The 18,413-nt window shown below is 37.2% G+C and overlaps 1 protein-coding gene across 6 annotated transcripts in view; it reads left to right on the top strand.

Moving 5' to 3' along the window:
- The window catches only part of ATP2B2 (ATPase plasma membrane Ca2+ transporting 2), a 347,317-nt gene that overhangs the window by 201,357 nt on the left and 127,547 nt on the right, over positions 1-18,413 (top strand). For 5 of the 6 annotated variants that reach the window (XM_024193612.2, XM_024193610.2, XM_024193611.2 and 2 more), the window contains 4 exons: positions 4,581-4,622; positions 6,346-6,510; positions 10,411-10,625; positions 12,415-12,657. In XM_024193612.2, coding sequence (XP_024049380.2) covers positions 4,581-4,622; positions 6,346-6,510; positions 10,411-10,625; positions 12,415-12,657 — 665 coding nt within the window. The remainder of the gene's footprint in view (positions 1-4,580; positions 4,623-6,345; positions 6,511-10,410; positions 10,626-12,414; positions 12,658-18,413) is intronic. The other variant, XM_024193613.2, reaches the window with a different exon arrangement.

Below are 18,413 nucleotides of genomic sequence, written 5' to 3'. Positions count from 1 at the left end.
CACTTCTTCGGATGCATCCGAAGAAGTGGGCTGTAGCCCACGAAAGCTTATGCTCTAATACATTTGTTAGTCTCTAAGGTGCCACAAGTACTCCTGTTCTTTTAACTTATTGATGTGTGGGAAAACACACAGAAAGACAGAACTGAAGTGTGAAGTTACTGGAGAGGTTAGGACAGTCAGTGATGCACACAAGGAGGAGACATTTGGTACCGATAAACACCACAAAGAACAGGAAACAAACAGCACAGAATCATATTGCAAAACAATCTCAACAATTACAGTAAAATAACTTTATTTTAATTCTTTCTTCTTGCTTGTGCTGGTTACATGAACTATCATGTGTGAAGGAAAGGAGTAGAATCAGCACTGAGAGGTTGGAAGGGAACATTGTCTACCTGAGGCTTAAGAAGTGGTTTGCAATATGAATACATTTGGAGAGTCAGAGCCTTAGGGCACCTTTTGATATTGATTTGCCATTTAACCATTGGGTTTGTGAGTATGCTACTAGATAAAATTGCAGTGTTAGGATATCCTTGAAAGTCTTTCTTGCTACATGCATGTATCAGCCATTGTTTTGCAGAGATATATATTTTGTAGGGCAATCTTCAAATTTCTCTCTCACTCCCAGTAATATGCTGACACTGTTTCTGATCCAGGAAGATTGGTTGTGCCTCATTGGGAACCTTTGAGTGTTAGCAGTATTACTAAGAGCCAAGAAAAGTGCTCTCTTTGAAAAACTGAGCAATGATGCTCTTGTTAGTGGACAGCAGGGGATCTAGTCATGAATTCTAATACCCAGGAAATGACGTAACTAAACCTTGAGGCATGATCAGACTTTTTTTATTTTATTTGTAATAGATTGGTTCATATATTATTATCCCCTGCAGAGTTCTCTTTTCATTAGATCAGCTAGTTAAATGAGCCTTGAGTACCTTAATTAGTTGAAATAGTAACTGAAGATAAAGTTATTAAATACCTAGATGGTTATGATGTGGTTAGAGGCAAACCCAACATAACTAACTGTGCCTCTGCAGTCTATTAGAATTCTGAAGGAGTCAACAGAATAGTGGAAAGGGAAGAACTAGTAGGCATAATTTATCTTTTGATAAAATTCCTCACAAGAAGGAGTGAAGGGAACTAAGCAGTCACAGCAAGGAAGAAGAGCAAAGTTTTCTCATGAAATTAGCAGTTTTCAAAATGGAAGATTGGTAGTGGACACCCCACGAATCTGTTCTTAGGACATCTTTTGGTTGATATGCTAGCAATCTTGAAAAGAGGGTAAAACTTGTGTATGAAACAAAATGTCTACTTAGTCAGGAGTAACGCTTGGTCGGTACTTCAAAAGAGCCCAGTAAAACTAAGTGAATGGGCAACATGATGACAGATTAAATCCAGTATTGATGCATACAAAGTAATGCACAATGGAATGAAAAATTGGAGCCCAGTTGAATGTATTCACCAAATACACTATTCAAGAAATACTGCCATTATTAATCAATTGATTTTGGTATTTGATATACTCCCTTCTCTCACACATTGCTATGTCCTAAATTAACTGTAGTTAATCAAGAAAAAGACCCATACGCAATCATTGACCATCTCAGTGAAAACATCAAGTTGATGTGAAATAATATTCCAAAAAGCCAACAGTATGTTAGGTTTTATTAAGAAAGTGATAGAGAATAATACTGGAAAAGCCATAATGTGAATCAGTGAACTCACCTAGAATATGGTGGTCAGCTCTATTCACCTCATCTTAAAAAGGATTTAGTAGAAGTAGGAGGGGTACAGAGAGAGGCAATGAAAATTATTAGTGGCATTAAAAACTTTCATGTGAGGAGACTTGAAGAGGATTAATTTAGAGTGTGAATAGAAGATAAATGAATAAATACAAAATATTATATAAAATAATGAATGTTAAAGAGAAGGTCAATCAGATACTTTGATTTACTCTTTTGTAATGCCAAGAGTGCAAAAGTCAAACAGTGTAATTCACAGGCAACACGTGTCAGAGATAAAAAGCAACTTTTTAATACAATGCATAATTAAGCTCTGGAACTTACTGCCACATGATAATTTAGAGACAAAGAACTTACCGTGATTCAAAAAAGGATTAGTCATTTATTCTACATAAATAGTAAGCATCTTATACAGGCCACTTTCGTAAACGGGGTGTCAGACTAGATGAACCGTGGGTTTGATCCAATGTGGCAATTCCTATATTCCTACTTATGCAATAGGTATAGTGTGTAATAGAGAAACAAGATGGGTGAGGTAACATCTTTTATTGGACCAACTTCTGTTGGTGAGAGAGACAAGCTTTTGAGCTTACGCAGACCTCTTCTATCCTCTATTGTCCTGGGACCAGCACAGCTATATCAACACTGCGTACAACAATAGTTTATGTATAGTTGAATTAAGTACTTTGATGTACCCAGAAAAGCAACATATTTTGGTGCTAGTCACTTATACTGCTTTTGAAAGCCTTAATGCTCTTTTGGCATGAGGAAATGTTAACTATGCTCTTAGAAGGCTTTCAATAATGTTTTACCTTTCAAAAAGAAATAGACTGTATCTGCCATAAATTAAGACTTTGATTCCAAAGAAGGCTTTTCCTCAGGTCAGAAATCAATATCTCCAGGGATATTTGGTGTCTTTTGCCATACATATTAAAAGCCAGTCTAGTAGTAAACTTTTCGTAGACAGTCAGATGCTACATTCAAGAATGCACTACTGTAATTTTTAGATTATACAAAAATGTTTGAGCAGCTTTGTACAGATAAAAATAAATTGACTTTTTTAAAATTTTCAAAGTCGATTGAAGCATGTCTAATCAAAAGCATTGGTCTTTTGAACATAAAGATTCCTTTTAAATATATTCAATTAACTTTGTTTTGATTGTGGGAATAAAGATTGTTGTATCATTAAAAAAATTGCTAACGTAAACGGAACAACATATGTACATTTCGATGATCTTATAAATTGTCGTGCTTTCAGAATTAATAATAATCACTGCATTTTAAAAACATTTCTTGCTACTGGCAAAAAGAAAAAGGTGTTTGTGGTTAGAACTGGTAACATAGACTTGAATGATTCCTTGCAAAATATTGATGTCTACTAATGTGAATAGTCTATGATTTGGAATAATTGCTTTGTTTTAACATAAATATAGACAAAATATTGATGAAAAGATTGCTGACCTGAGAGAGAGTGATTACATTGTAAATCCAAAATGTAGGTGTACTCGGCTAAGCTTCAATGGGCCTTCTGAGTCCTAAGAACATCAAAGCATAGCAGTGTTCTTTCTCTCACAATAATTCTGTATTTTAATCTCTCTCTACATTTCTCAGAAATCATAGTCTGTTAGTGCAGAGTTCTGATGCAGGAGCTGTGTTGACTTTTCTGTTCTTTGAGCTTTATTTAAACAGAAGCCAGTATTTATTGACCTCTAAATCACTGAAAATACCAACAAGATAGGAATAGATGGATTAAAATAGTAATCCTCTACATTCTATTTCTTAGCCATCCAATTATGTTACTATAACAAGCATGTGTTCCAGTAGCACCTAGAGTTAGTTGTTAAACTAGTTGAAGCATAATTTCTGCTTCTTTGATGTCCACCTATGTGTTGACTTCAGCTGTAATATAACATCTAAAGAACAAGAATGAATTGCTATTTTTTTAATGTTTTTTTATTTTATTTATTTATTTATTTATTTATTTTTGCAAACTTACTGTCTAGTTAATATGAAGACTGGGCCAAACGTACCATGAAAATGTATTAACTACTCCGCTTCTGTAGTGGAATTTTTATATTAAGCATTGTGAACACTCAGCAGCTAACAAAAGATGAGAGAATGTATTTTATCATGTGGGTATAACATTTATAGACTCAAATGTTAATCTTTTCCGTATGAGAAATGGTCATATCGCTGTAGAAGATGCACAAGGCCTCCCATTTCCAAGACTTGTATGCAACTTGAAACTGGCCAGTTATGATTTAGTCAGTTCGCATTCACAGTTACAGAGGGTAAAACATTTCCTGGCTGAGTAATATCACCTTTCCAGGATATGTAATTCCAATATGTCAATTTTAAGATCAAGGCTGGTGTTATAAATATGAATATAATTTGCTTCTATCAAAATTAAATCATAGAATTAATTTTAGCATTCATTTGTAAAATCATATACTAAATCATATCTGGATGAAACTGTAGTTTGAGAATACTACTTGAGTTTTAGCTCATACTGAATGTTTTATTATATTTTTCCCAAGTTAGTTCATTTTTCCAAAATATATGCACCACGGTTTTTACTTCAATAAGGAAACAAGACTGGCATTATTTTAGCTGTTAGAACATTGGACTTGGCTGCAGTTCTTTGAGTTTGTCCAACTAAGTTTTTTCATGCATCTAAATAAAAACATGATGATAATGCCTGTTGATCATAAATGTGTATATGAAACACATTCATTATTTTCGTCTGCCCTTTTTATTTAAATTCCCATTGTGGTGTTCTGTCAGTGTGATGATTGTTTATTGTCTGTTCTTTGTTGTCTGTTACAATTCTTCATCATATAGGCAAAATGCAGGATGGGAATATGGAGAACAGCCAGAATAAAGGTAATTTTCTTTGATACTAAGCAGGTTGTGGATTGTTATGGTTAGCATGTAGTTAGATTCCATTTGGCAAATAAAATAATTTGAGGATATATGGGGGAAATATATTATTTGTTTGAACAAACAATGTGATGGCAAAATTTGTGTGTGGGGGGGAAATGAATAGTAGACATTTTGTGAACCTAGGTCAGAGAAATATTGGAAATACAAGAAAAAATAAATTGTAGTATATAGACTTTTCATGTATCAGAATTTAAACAGATTAACAAAATTGGTGTTTCAAATACACCATTTATATAGAAGATGTGTGTGTTACAAAGCTTGTTCTGAATTCATTTTTTTCATTATGCAAGTTACAAAACCAGACATACTATTTATTGCTAATGAATTTCTAAATCCTATTTTTACTTAAGTCTTGTCTGCTTTGTCTGGCTAATAACATTGTATAAACATATTTTTCTTTGCAGGGAGAAGGTAAATAACACTACATGTAGCAATAGCAAAAGCGAATCTTAATGCAAATTGATCTGTATCATAATATAAAAACAAATACATGGGTATTGTTGAATAATAAGAAAATTAAAGAGTGTTAGCTGTTTCTAATATACTGTATATTCTTAGGAAGAAAGTAATGTAAATATTTTTCTTCCTCTTTGGAAAAGTTTTAATTGCGTTTTCATTATACCAAAGAGATCATTAACTATGTTTACTTCAGAACCTGCCAAGTAAACAAGATAAGTACTATAAGATGTATTTTTTTTCCCTCTGAGAATTATTTAAATACACTCCTGCAGAGTGTGAGATGGAATAGAAACTAGTGAGATTAACTCAGTATGTCGTGCTAGCTGACTACTAAATAGGACAATTCATGAATAATGACTTTAAGCTAGGGAGAGCCTTTAAATCTCCTAGTCAAATTAATATGGTTTCATACAAATGATGATGTATGTCAAATCATAGCAGAATGACTGTGTCTTATTTCATTCCGTTTCATAAAATCTATTCTATCTACCACACTGATCACACACAGGAAGATGGTTGCCCTTAAAAAAATGACAGGTTTGCCTTAGACACTATTGTTGCCTTAGATACTAGGTAAGGTTTCTCTACTCCCTGCAGTACTCTCTCTACTTCCTATCCAATCCCAGTACCATAAAAGTCCATCTCTCCTGAAGGAAGGGAGTGGTTTTAGTTCTTTACATTTTATTCATAAGGATTTTGGGGGTGCATGACTGCACAGATACTCTTTAATTGTGCTAGAAGGCATAGTTGGCAGGGTGATGTTCAAAGTTTTCAGACTCTGGGATTATCTAAAAAGTATTGTAGTACTGAGGTAATCTTATTTATAAAACAATTGGCATGTCTATAAGGGTCGCGCGCACACACCCACTTATTAATAGTAAGAAGGTATTGAATGCTATAAATGTACATGGCACTATAAAGTCACATTATATGTCCCAAAGAATTTACAGTCTCAGACCTTGATCTTGCAAATGAGCAGACCTTTGTGCAGATGAGCAAAGCCTCATGGACATCTGGATGCAGGATCAGGGTACTGCATATATTCATAATTAATCATCCATATTACTACCAGTACACATGTGGGACTATTACAAGTTGAATTTAGTATGAATAAACAACTTCAGAGATTTTTTTCTTTAAATAAAAGCATAGAAATTATGTTGGATAAAAGTTCTAGAGTAATGGTTTTCTTCTGCATTGTTAGCCAAGCAGCAGGATGGTGCTGCTGCCATGGAGATGCAGCCACTGAAGAGTGCAGAAGGAGGAGAGGGAGATGAAAAAGAAAAGAAGAAGTCTAGCATGCACAAGAAAGAGAAATCTGTCCTCCAGGGAAAGCTGACCAAACTAGCCGTCCAAATAGGCAAAGCAGGTATGAATGGGTAACTAACTAGATAACAGCATGCTATGGTGAGGACCACATCATAGGATTTCAAAGCAAATTATTGTGAAAAGAGAGAGTTTTATTAAAAGTAATTAATTATCACAGCATTCTAGAATTGTATGCTAAAGATCATTTTTGTGCATACGTACTTTGAAAACTGAGAAACTAGAAGCTCTAAGCAGCTTGGCTTGTGAATATTTGAATCAAAGTGAACTGCAGTTTCTCATAGCCAGTATTCCCAAGTGCAGTAATTACAAGATATTTAATTTCCTGTCCCCTCAGGACTCCTGAGAATGTGCATTCAAAATCTATAATATCGTCTCAGGCTTGGAGCCAGATCCTCTTCTCCCTCTATGGATTCTGTTGTAATTTCGTTCCCACTTCTCCTCCATCCCCTGCAGTAGCTTTTTACCAAATCTGACCGTTTTATTCCATTCCTTCAACAACAAAAAAGGGGGAGGGGAGATAAAAAATAAATCTGCTGATGATAGTGTACTTAAAAACAGCCTTAGTTTGGGTTTCAACTGCATCGATGGTCTATCAGTGGTTCACTCAATTTTTTTCCACAAATGCCAGTGTAACCTACTCACCTTCTGGGTGTGGTGTTCTGTCCCATCTAGTGGCACCGAGACCACTTAGAGAGAGAGAGAAAGAGATTAATGAGTCTGCTCTATAGCCTTAGCCTTTTAGCTCATGCAGTAGAGGCTCATGCACTAAGCACCAGAGGTCCCAGGTTCGATCCCACCTGCCGACGACCGGGGTCTGTCAGTGTTACACCAGCTTCCTTGCTCTATCTTGATATACTCAAACTTTATATTGCTACTCTCTGTTGTGTATTTCTAGTAAAGGTTCATTTATTGCAGGAGTTCCCAAACTTGGTTCGTGGCTTATTCAGGGTAAGCCCCTGGTGGGCCACGAGACGCTTTTTTACCTGAGTGTCTGCAGGTATGGCCGCTTGCAGCTCCCAGTGGCTGCAGTTAGCCATTCCTGACCAATGGGAGCTGTGGGAAGCGGCGCAGGCTGGTTGCTGCTTCCCACAGCTCCCATTGGCCGGGAATGTTGAACCGCGGCCACTGGGAGCTGCAAGTGGCCGTACCTGTGGACGCTCAGGTAAACAAAGCATCTCGTGGCCCGCCAGGGACTTACCCTGAACAAGCCGTGAACCAAGTTTGGGAACCCCTGATTTATTGGGATAGGTCATATGATATAAAGCAGTTCAGTCACATCATATTTCATTTCCTAGAGTGGTTGAGCCTGCCCCATATGATCAGCAGTCTGAATCTTGTCAGTTTGGCATAGTAGGAGAAATTTTGACTTGATTTCTTATACACAGAAGGCAGATGCTCTTTAGATTCTCTGATTCAAATTTGGGAACGCTTTACAATGGAACTATGAAGGCTATAGTTATTTGGCCATAGCTGAATAAATCTTTCAAACACAGAGTCTCCAGAGGATCATTGAGACTGTCTTGGCATTTAGATTTCAAATGATGGTAATGATACATTTGGAAATATGGCCCATTTTTTAATAAATGTTACGGTTATAAAGGAAAACAACCACTTTACCAAGCTAACAAAAGGGAAGCAAACAGGCTGAGGGACAAGATTTTCTAGAAGGCTGAGGGTTATTGGGTTTACAGTAAAACTCAGATACAGTATTCCTTCTGGCTAATATTAATATTAGAAAAATTAACTGTTAATTGTCTCAAATGGTTTTCTTCATACATAGGGAGACAAGATGAGTGAGGTAATATCTTTTATTGGACCAACTTCTGTTGGTGAGAGAGACAAGGAGCAAGTCTACACTTACAATGCTGCATCAGCGCAGCTGCAGCACTTTAATGAAGATGCTCTAAGCTGACAGGAGAGAGCCCTCCCATCAGTGTAGTTAATCCGTCTCCCTGAGAGGAAGTAGCTATGTCGGTGGGAGAAGCTCTCTCGCTGACATAGTGCTGTCTATGCGGGCTGTTGTGTCGGTATAACAACATCACTCCGGAGTGTGGATTTTTCACACCCCTGAGTGACGTAGTTATACCAATATAGGTCTGTAGTGTAGAGCAGTCCAAGCTTTCAAGCCACACAGAGTTCTTCTTCAGGCCACTCTACCTTGAATGGTCTCTTAGAATATGCGCTAACTACTTATGCTAAACAATCTGTTCCACCTTGCATTAGCTGTGATGCTCCGAGTACCTTTCCCAGACCTGAAAAAGAGCTCTGTGTGGCTTGAAAGCTTCTCTCTGTCACCAACAGAAGTTGATCCAATAAAAAATATTACCTCACCCACCTTGTCTCTCTAATATCGTCAGACTGACATGACTATAGCTACACTGCATTCTTCGTATGTGTCAGTTAAGAGGTCCAAATGTCACGATAAAAATTCAAATAGAAAAATTCTCCAGTTGCCTCTTTCCACTGATGGAAATTGGAACTGTTGATGAAATTGCACCCACTCCAGTGGAGGGACAAAAAACAAAAAATAGTTTCTCTCATCACAACCATAGCCAGATATCCTGTGCCTAATTCTGAATTTTCAAAAACATAAGAAGCACTTGCTCCAAATAAATTGCTGACTAGAAGTCTGTGGCTTGGCCCACTTTTTCAGTGCTGGGGCAAGAAGAAGGGAGCATAAAATATTCTTGGTATTGTGCCTTAGTTAGAAGAATATTCTATTGCTTTAAAATATTTTATTTGTTTTTAAACCTGTGCATTAGTTTAAAGTTATTAAACAATTTATTGAAATGTATTAAAATAACTGAAGTATTAAAATATATGCCATGTTATTAAACACATCAACCTGATACAAGTTAGAATAATGTATGCTGCTTGGTTTCTTTGACATGTCATGTAGTCCTGATTAGTGAACAAAAAATGCAGTTTATGATCCTTCCTAAATCTAAGGTTAACATGTTCATATGACACCAATTATAGTTGCCCTGGTTTCAGAACAGTAACAGATTATGAACCAACTGTGAATACATTTACCTTTTGAGTATTGTAACAATTCCAAATGACCAGACTGCTTCCTAGTTCTTGCATATTTAAAATAGTGACTAATGTATGGCCAATAAATCTGAATGATAGGGTGAATGCAGCTTTTTGGTGGTAAGATTTCCTACTGCTTATGAAATGTCATGTTTCTGCAGAGTGCTGTGCATCACGGTCAAATGCTTAACATTTGGGAACAAAAGAACACTTTGAGAACACTGCTGTTTATTTTATTATTTTTTATAAACTATGTAAATGCTTGCCCTTATTGCCAAATGCACTTTTATCTTTGCAATCTTGCCCAGCCACTGGTTCAACAGATTGATTTCTAACACAGTTTGTAGAAAAATAAAGACAACAGTCCCTTTCCCCAAGATCTATTAAGATGTGCTTTTATAAAAAAGAAAAGCATGTGGAGATGGTGTATAAATACCGAAGAGGTAATTGCACAGAACAGGCGGAGGTTAATTCTGTTGTAACAGGATAGATTTGGGTGGTATTAGAAAGGATAATGTCCTGCAATTGAAAAAGGAAGACTTAGTTTAGACAACAGGAAATCTTTTATTAAATTAAGCAGATGGTACAGTTTTCCAAGGGTGATCAATAAGACGCTGATGCTAGAGGTGTTTAAAAATAAATGTGATAACACACAGGAGTAGTATAGAGTTCAGAAGAATGCAACAAATAACCCAAAAGCTTCTTTTAAGACTTAATCTATGGACTACAGTCTCCTGATCTTACATTTATATGGTTCGCAATAATTTAATGTTGATAATGTTTTCCCCCCATGGCCTAAGAGCATAGGTTCAAATCAGATTTGATAAAAGTGTGGGGTTCAAACTGCAAATGCTTTGATTTGTTACTATTGCTTCCTGTAGTTAAAAATTACTTTTTGTGTTTTCAGGTTTGGTCATGTCTGCCATTACTGTAATAATTTTGGTACTGTACTTCGCTGTTGACACTTTTGTTGTCAACAAGAAGCAGTGGTTGCCCGAGTGCACTCCTGTTTATGTTCAATATTTTGTCAAGTTCTTCATCATCGGTGTTACTGTGCTCGTGGTTGCTGTTCCTGAAGGACTTCCACTTGCTGTCACTATTTCTCTGGCTTATTCTGTTAAGGTAAGCAGCACTTTAAGCAGTGGTGGAAAAAAAGAGCTCTTTTGACCAACTCTCAGTATGTTTTAGTTTGGTAGTTGACTCGCTGTTTAATTTTTATGTGGCTGGTAGAAAGCTGAATCACACATCAGTATAATCAAAATGTACACTCTGATAGAAGCTGCTTTAAACATATTGAAGGTACTTCAAAGTAAAAAATTCCAATAAAATAAATTTATTGACGTTTCTGTAAATGTGCATTGCAAAAAATATACTAAACAAACACTAAAGACATTTACTTATTGAAGACAGTCTCTCAAAAATTCACTGTGAAAATTTATTAATGGGAGACGCACTGTCTTTTTGTATATAATATCTGCTTATCTTCCTATTCCCTGCTGCATCAATATAGGTTTGGGGAAGGATTTGTTTTCTTCAGAAACTTTCTACATTGAGACATGAGGTTTCCACATGTGTTTGTGGGTGTGTTATTAAATGCTGTTATAGTTGCCCATAGCTAATGGAAATGATTCCATTAGGAAACTTAAGGGAATTAAAACTGGGACTATGGTTTTTTGAATTGTAGATTATTCCCCTATCAAAGTCTGTATTCTCAGATTACTTTAGAAATCTAATCTACTAACAGCACATTGTGTTTATATAAAACTTTCATCTGAGAATCTCAAAGCACTTTACAAGGTAGACAATTCTGTTATCTCCATTTTACACAGGGAGAAACTGAGGCACAGAGAACATGAAGTGATTTGCACATAGTCACACAGCCAGGCAGTAACAAAGTTGTAAATAGAACCCAGGTGTCCAAACAGCCCTGTGTGCTAACCATTAAACATTGCAATCGCCTTCTAAATCAGTTGCATAAATACATACTCACACATAGGGCCAGATTGTGATACACCATTGTTTGCATTTGGGAATACCTTGCTCCATGAATAGATTTACTGACTTCAGTGGGACTTCACTTTGGATTAAGGGACCACTCTGAGTAAGAGTATGACAGATTGGCCCAAGGGTAAAGATCACAGCCATACTCTGGAATATTCAAATATTTTTATTTAAATTTTTGTAAAATTCATTGCCCTGGTGATAATATTGCATTTTATGATGCAAGAGCATATAGTTTTACCTTACAAATCTAATAATACTGGGATTTGAAATACTATAAAAGAGTCTAAATCAGCTGAATAAAGAGAGTTTACCAAAACAGATTATTTTCAGAGTACTGCAGTTCAGTTCAAGTTTAAAATAAAGTAATATTCATTGATTTACAGGTGGATAGCTTTGGGTTCATCTGACGCTTGCTGTTGTCATTGAGCTTCTATTTACACTCTTTTGTATTTGCAAATTTTGATCTGGCGGGAAGTTTATTTTTAAACAGTTAATTACTAATTGTTAAATCTCTACCATTAGGGAGCTTGGCTGAAGGAAAACAAAAATCTGTCTAGAAGTTTAGGAGAAACATATAAAATTACACGAGTACTTAGTATTTCTTACAGTGATTGCTGTTTGAAAATGACCTGTCATCTTAGCTAATATTTCGTAAAGCTAAATAATGTTATATTAGTATTCAAGTAATTCCTTAGAATGGATATACTGCAAATCCATTCATCAAAAACAAAATTGGCAAGCATTTTAAGGGGTGGCTACTATATGCTCTCTGCACTAACACATGTGGTAAACAAGCGTGACTACACTCTAAAGTCACATCTAACTTTATGCATTGTTACTATGATGAGAGATTTTAAAAATCTGTCATAGCAAATTTTTGAGGACTTCTTACTTTGCTTTCCATCAGAAAATGATGAAGGATAACAATCTGGTCCGCCACTTAGATGCTTGTGAGACTATGGGTAATGCTACGGCCATCTGCTCTGACAAAACAGGGACACTTACAACCAACAGGATGACAGTAGTACAAGCCTACGTTGGTGATGCCCACTACAAAGAGATCCCTAACCCAGATTCTATACCAAGCAAAACCCTCGATTTGTTGGTTAATGCAATTGCCATCAACAGTGCTTATACTACAAAAATTCTGGTAAGTAGGCTTATTGCGGTCAATCAAGTGAAATGTGGCAGAAGAAGCTGCATGGGTTTTGAAGCATTGTTAATACTTTAATAACCTGTCATTGATCATGAAATATTAAATAGGTCCCCAAAAGGAGAGTAGAAGGGGCAAAAATTATACACATTTTATTTGTTTCTTTAAGAATGGAAATGTTGCCATATATTCTTTATCAGTCATTGTTCTATAACTTAGAAAAAAATACAGTTGATTTTTGGAAGGATGAGTACTGCCATGCCTGGTCCCAGAAACGAGGGCCACATTATACATTGAAACCCCTGATATTGTTGAATCACTGTGTGATTCAGGGTCCAAGCTGTACACTTGTAACTTTGCTTGCACAAATAGTTTTCAATGGCTTCAGTAAGACTACTTGTGTTTAAAATTACTCATGTGCACAAGACTTTGCAGGATTGGGACCTTAATTCTTGAAATATGAAGAATTAGATTAATGGATTAATGGATATTCATTCCAAATTCAATGGGGGATGAATTTAACTCACAGTGTAAAGGAGGACACTCTGGAAAGAGCAGATTTCTAAAGGGGCTGTAGATTCCACTATGTGGGAGGATTAAGAGGCTACAAAATTCTGATTTCTGTTGCCCCAATTTATTTATCACTTGAAAGGGTAAATAATGCTTTTTTTAGTCCAATCTTAATACTGTATCCTGAAACTTTTTTATAGAGTAGACTGAAGCTTTTTTAGGCTTATGAAATAATTTTTTGTCTATTTGCACATTTGTACTGAACTGCCTGAAGTGGCCAAAGTACACATTAATATGATTTTAAAAGCTGTTGGCCAAAATACAGTCAGAGATAGTATATTTGCAGAAATGTGAGAGAGTATAAGTCCGATTTCTGGTGAGCTATTAAATCCAAATCAAGGTATTTTTTGTTTAAGAATTTGTTAACAAAATGCTGTCTCTTGTAATTCCTGGCATGATTTTTAGGAGTGATGATATGTAGGCATTAGTTAGTAATAACCATTTATAGGAAGAGGAGTTTGTCACGAAGCCTGACAGAAATCTCAGTGGTTGCCAAGTATGTTTATAGTGAACATGTTTTTTGCAGCGAAGGTCTGTCTTTCTATTACTTCTTTTTAGAGTCTTTGAGCAGTGGGAGTATTACATTCTGCTACTCTAAGCCGTATTTTTAGATGACTTGACTAATTCGAACCTTCCGTTCTCAACAGGCTTAGTGTAAATGTAAGTCCAGCTGTGTCACAGCTCAGAGCAGGAGTTTTAATGCAGTGGCTTTCATAAAACTAAAAATAAACAGACATGTCTAAGCTGAGAGATCTAACTCAACTTTTTCCTAACACTGGGCCAAATCTGGAGAGGAGCTGAGTCTTGATAACAATAGATGGAGATACTGAGAGCTTCTCGCAGATTGGGCCTCCGGTTTATCTTTACAGGGATCTCACCATCTTACGTGTTTCATCTCTCTTGTACATGGCATATGATTATTATTATTCTCTAGGAATGGGAGTGTCTTGTCCTGTCTTTGTCCTGTGATTTAATCACTGGAGATTGACACGGTAGATATTTCTGGTTGTTTTAGTGCTTGCATGCTAAAGATTTCAGAACCCAGGAAGGGGCTGATATGCTGAGTTAAAATATATTTCGGTGCCTTAGCATCCCATTAGCTTGTGGTGTGTGTGGTTGGCTTTTTCATTATTTGTATACTGTGGTAGTGCCTAGATTCAGGCCCTCATTGTGCAAGGCACTATACAGACAAGAGGAACAAAGACAGTCCCTGACCCAAAGACCTGTCAAACCAGGATGACGACAAGATGCAACAGATAAATATACAGACAAACTGGGACGGGGGACAAAAAGTAACTGTAAGAAGTAAAGATGCATTTTGAATAAATTGTTTGAGAGGTCCTACTAGTCCAGGGGTTCTCAAACTGGGGGCCGGGACCCCTCAGGGGGTCATGAGGTTATTACATGGGGGGGTCGCAAGCTGTCAAGCCTCCACCCCAAACCCCACTTTGCCTCCAGCATTTATAATGGTGTTAAATATATAAAAAGTGTTTTTAATTTATAAGGGGGGTCACACTCAGAGGCTTGCTATGTGAAAGGAGTCACCAGTAAAAAAGTTTGAGAGCCACTGTACTAGTCAGAAGTGACTGCCAGACAATAGAGGTTTGTGGGCATCATTGTAGAGGTAGGCTTTCAGGGAGGACTGAAGATGATTTCATTGGGAAACTCTTCCCATGGATGAGGGGTAGTGTGGAAGAGGTGTGCAAAGGTGCTTGTGGGAAATGTGAGTAAGTTGGCAATTGAGTTAGGTGTTACTGGTAGAGTGAAAGCAGTGTCAACCTCATATCGTTTGAGTTTTAGTTTTGGATGCACTTTTGTTCATTTTAAATTACTGAGATTATAACGTGTTGAAGAAGCATCTTTATCCAATTTCTGTGTCAGTTCAGTTTCCCAGCATCTTAATACTGGAAGTAACATTTGTGTGAGAGTACTGTGTAATAGGACAGCAAAATGTTCTTCAAAGCGATATACTAATGATCCTGGACAAACTGAATGAAAGTTTCCCTTTTCTCTTGGAGTAACATCCTCGATGAAAATTAATTTCCTATCAAGTGTAATTCAATAATCACATTTTAGTCTCAATATGATTTTGTATTCCTGGCCAAGTTTTGACCTCATAGCTCCTGGTTAAAGTGGATTATGTGTGTACATTGAAAAAGGTAAATCACTATGCATTATCATTTCAGTTCATTTTAGCTTTGGGTAGAACACAAACTCTACTTCTCTGTAAAACTGATAAATGGGTGAAATCCTAGGGAAATCCTTAATTGTTCTCTCCACTGTCGGATTTATATAGAGCTGTAGAGGGGCGGACTCACCCCTGCAGCACCTCCTGCTGTTCATCTCTGGGAATTAGCTCATTTCAGCGTTGGAGCGCCTACTGCAGACCGGTGGTCCGCCTGTCCTCCGGCCCCAGTGTCCCTCCCGGACCCCAGTGCCCTTTTATCTGGAGTGCTACCCCCTGGCAGTACACCTCTCAGTACTAGGGTCTCCCCTCCCCGGGGAACCCCCACCCACTATCCCCACCTCACCTCAGAATAAGGCCACTGCCAGTCACTAACTAGCCCCCGTTCCCTGGGGCAGACTGCAGTATAGGCCACTCATCACAGGCAAGGTTGGGTTTGGACCTGCTGCCTTGGCCTACCCCTGGGCTGCCCTCTGCAACCCCCAGTACCCTTTGGCCTTCTACTAGGCCACAGCCTGGGGCTTTCCCGGCTGGAGCTCCCCAGCTCCTCAGCCTGTCCCCAGCCCTGCTCCACTCAGGTACTCTGTCTCTAGCTCGCTGCAGCCAGGCCCTTCTCCCTCTGAAGGCAGAGAGAGACTGCTTGGCCTCTGGCTCACAGCCTTTTTATATAGGGCCAGCTGAGGCCTGATTGGGGTGTGGCCCAGCTGCAGCCGCTTCCCAATCAGCCCAGCTTAGCAGCTCCCAGCCACAACCTTCCCCCAGGGCTGTTTTAAACTCTTCAGGGCAGGAGCGGGGTAACAACCCCGCTACAAGAGCCAATATTTGGATTTATCTGTTGAATGTTATTGGTGATTATCTGTCTTATATTTGTGTTATGAGCTCAACGATTACAATATAGACTTCAGTGAAAATCACAACTGTATTATAAGCAGTTACCTTCCTTTTTTGATTATATTTATGACGTGTTTAAGGGAAGGTGTGTCAACGATCTCAGCTCTGATAAAGAAAATTTAACACATGAGGTCTTTGTTCCACAGCACTCATTCTATTTAGACCATAAAGAGGTCTGGTATAAAATACATAAAGAAGTTGGTTTTCAGGACTGCTAGTTGAGAATGCATACTTACCCACAATTTCATTAAAATATGCTCTAAGAATGTGTGACTATCAGCTGACACCCAAAGGGCATATGCGTTATGTCACAAAGCAGGAAGTTTGCTTGTTCTATTAATAGTTATGTAGATCTATATACTCTGCAAATTGCATTTTGTGTGAACTTACATTGAGTGATCATATATTGGACCATAAAATCAGTCTGCTGAATGAGTAATGATGAGTTCCCCCTCACATCATCTTTTGCTTAAAGGGCAATAGAGCCATTGATAAACATACAAAAAGAAAACTATGTCACTGCTTGGGATAAAATATTTTCTCTTCCCTGAGAAATTTGAGACAAATTATTCCACTAGAGTTACAATACCATTAAATCTAGCCCTTTATAATACTTTTTAGAACAAGATACGGGATGAACTAAATTGACATTCAGTTCACTTCAGATCAACAGATTACTGTTGTTTTCAAGCTATTCTCCAGAAAGTCTTTTTCCAGAATAAATGTGAGACAACTTTGAGAGATGTTTTCCCAAAGAGATTACAGCTCATACACTTTTGCTTGTAAATTGTAGAGGGGATTTAGTTTAATAATTCTATTAATCTGAAAGCAAAATCTATGTTTTGGGAATATTCTGATTGCACTTTGCGTGCATACCATGGAGTTGCTGGGAAATAAAGACTCCACACATCTAATATTGGTCTAAGCTAGCAGCCACAACTTTTCTTGAATCACATACTGGCATGCAAGATTGATTTCAACCAAAAAGGTATTCATTCCCCTCTTAGGACCACACTGGATATGTTGATGGTAAATATCTCCTTTACTTTATGGTGTAACAGGCCTCTGTTAAATGGAGACCCCAATAAGCTCTCAAGTTAGTAGTATTCAGCTCAGGCCAAACTACACCAACCAAATCCTTCTTTATTATGCCTTCACAATGGATGCCTCAATTTGTACTGCATAAGTCCCATCCATTGGAGTCAATAGAGCTCCACCATTTCACACTAGCTGAGTATATCTGGCCCCATATATTGAAGTCAGATGGTACAATTTTGGGGGCAGAGAATGTCATTTACTAGGTACAATAGAGCCGTGCTGTTTGTTTCCAACTAAGAACCTAAGGATGTTCTATTTCTAAGGGAAAGGGCAAAACTTTTGTTTCCCTCTCTAACACACCAAAGCATGTGTACTTTTGGCAAAATGTGATTTGAAATGCTCTGGAATAATTAAATTTTAGTTCAATAATTCATGTATTTACCATGTAAATATTTGTAATAGGTAGGAATCTCTAATTAGTCACAGAAAAAGATACAATTGAAACATAGAACCAATACAGAATTTAAAGAATTTGTACAAGTTTACTGGAGTGGCAGTACAGATTAAAAATGCAGTTCCTTTTCATTATATCTATCTAATAGTGTAACATTGCCCATTGTTGTTGCTGTAATTTATTTTTTGTTATGCTCCAACGGCATGCTTTGCATTGTACAAGATAATATGAAGACAGGTCTTCCCCCAAAGGGCTTATATAAAAGATGAGATCTTCTGGGTGAGAGATGAAGGCGTAACTTAGATTTTTTTGATTGTTCTAATGAAAGACCTTATTAAAATACATATTTATATGTGGAGAGACTTTAAAATTTGCCCTGGGAAACTGAATTTTAATTTCCTAGATATTGAAAGGAATTCTAGAGATTTCAGCTTAGTGGTTTGCTTGTAAAAATAAATACTGGAATAGAAAAGGGAATGTTGTTCCATCAAAAAGTGCACCTACATTTAGTGAAAAGTCTAGTTCAGAATACCTGAATGAACACTCTTCATGCTTTTTACACACACACTGTCAAGGCTGGATCCCCACTTTGAACTTTAGGGTACAAATGTAGGG

This window comes from Terrapene carolina, unplaced genomic scaffold (genome assembly GCF_002925995.2).
Source record: "Terrapene carolina triunguis isolate 2854851 unplaced genomic scaffold, T_m_triunguis-2.0 Scaffold232, whole genome shotgun sequence".
Classification (NCBI taxonomy): Eukaryota; Metazoa; Chordata; order Testudines; family Emydidae; genus Terrapene; species Terrapene triunguis.
Note: the sequence above shows the minus strand (reverse complement) of the source record. Positions and strands in the feature narration are given on the sequence as shown.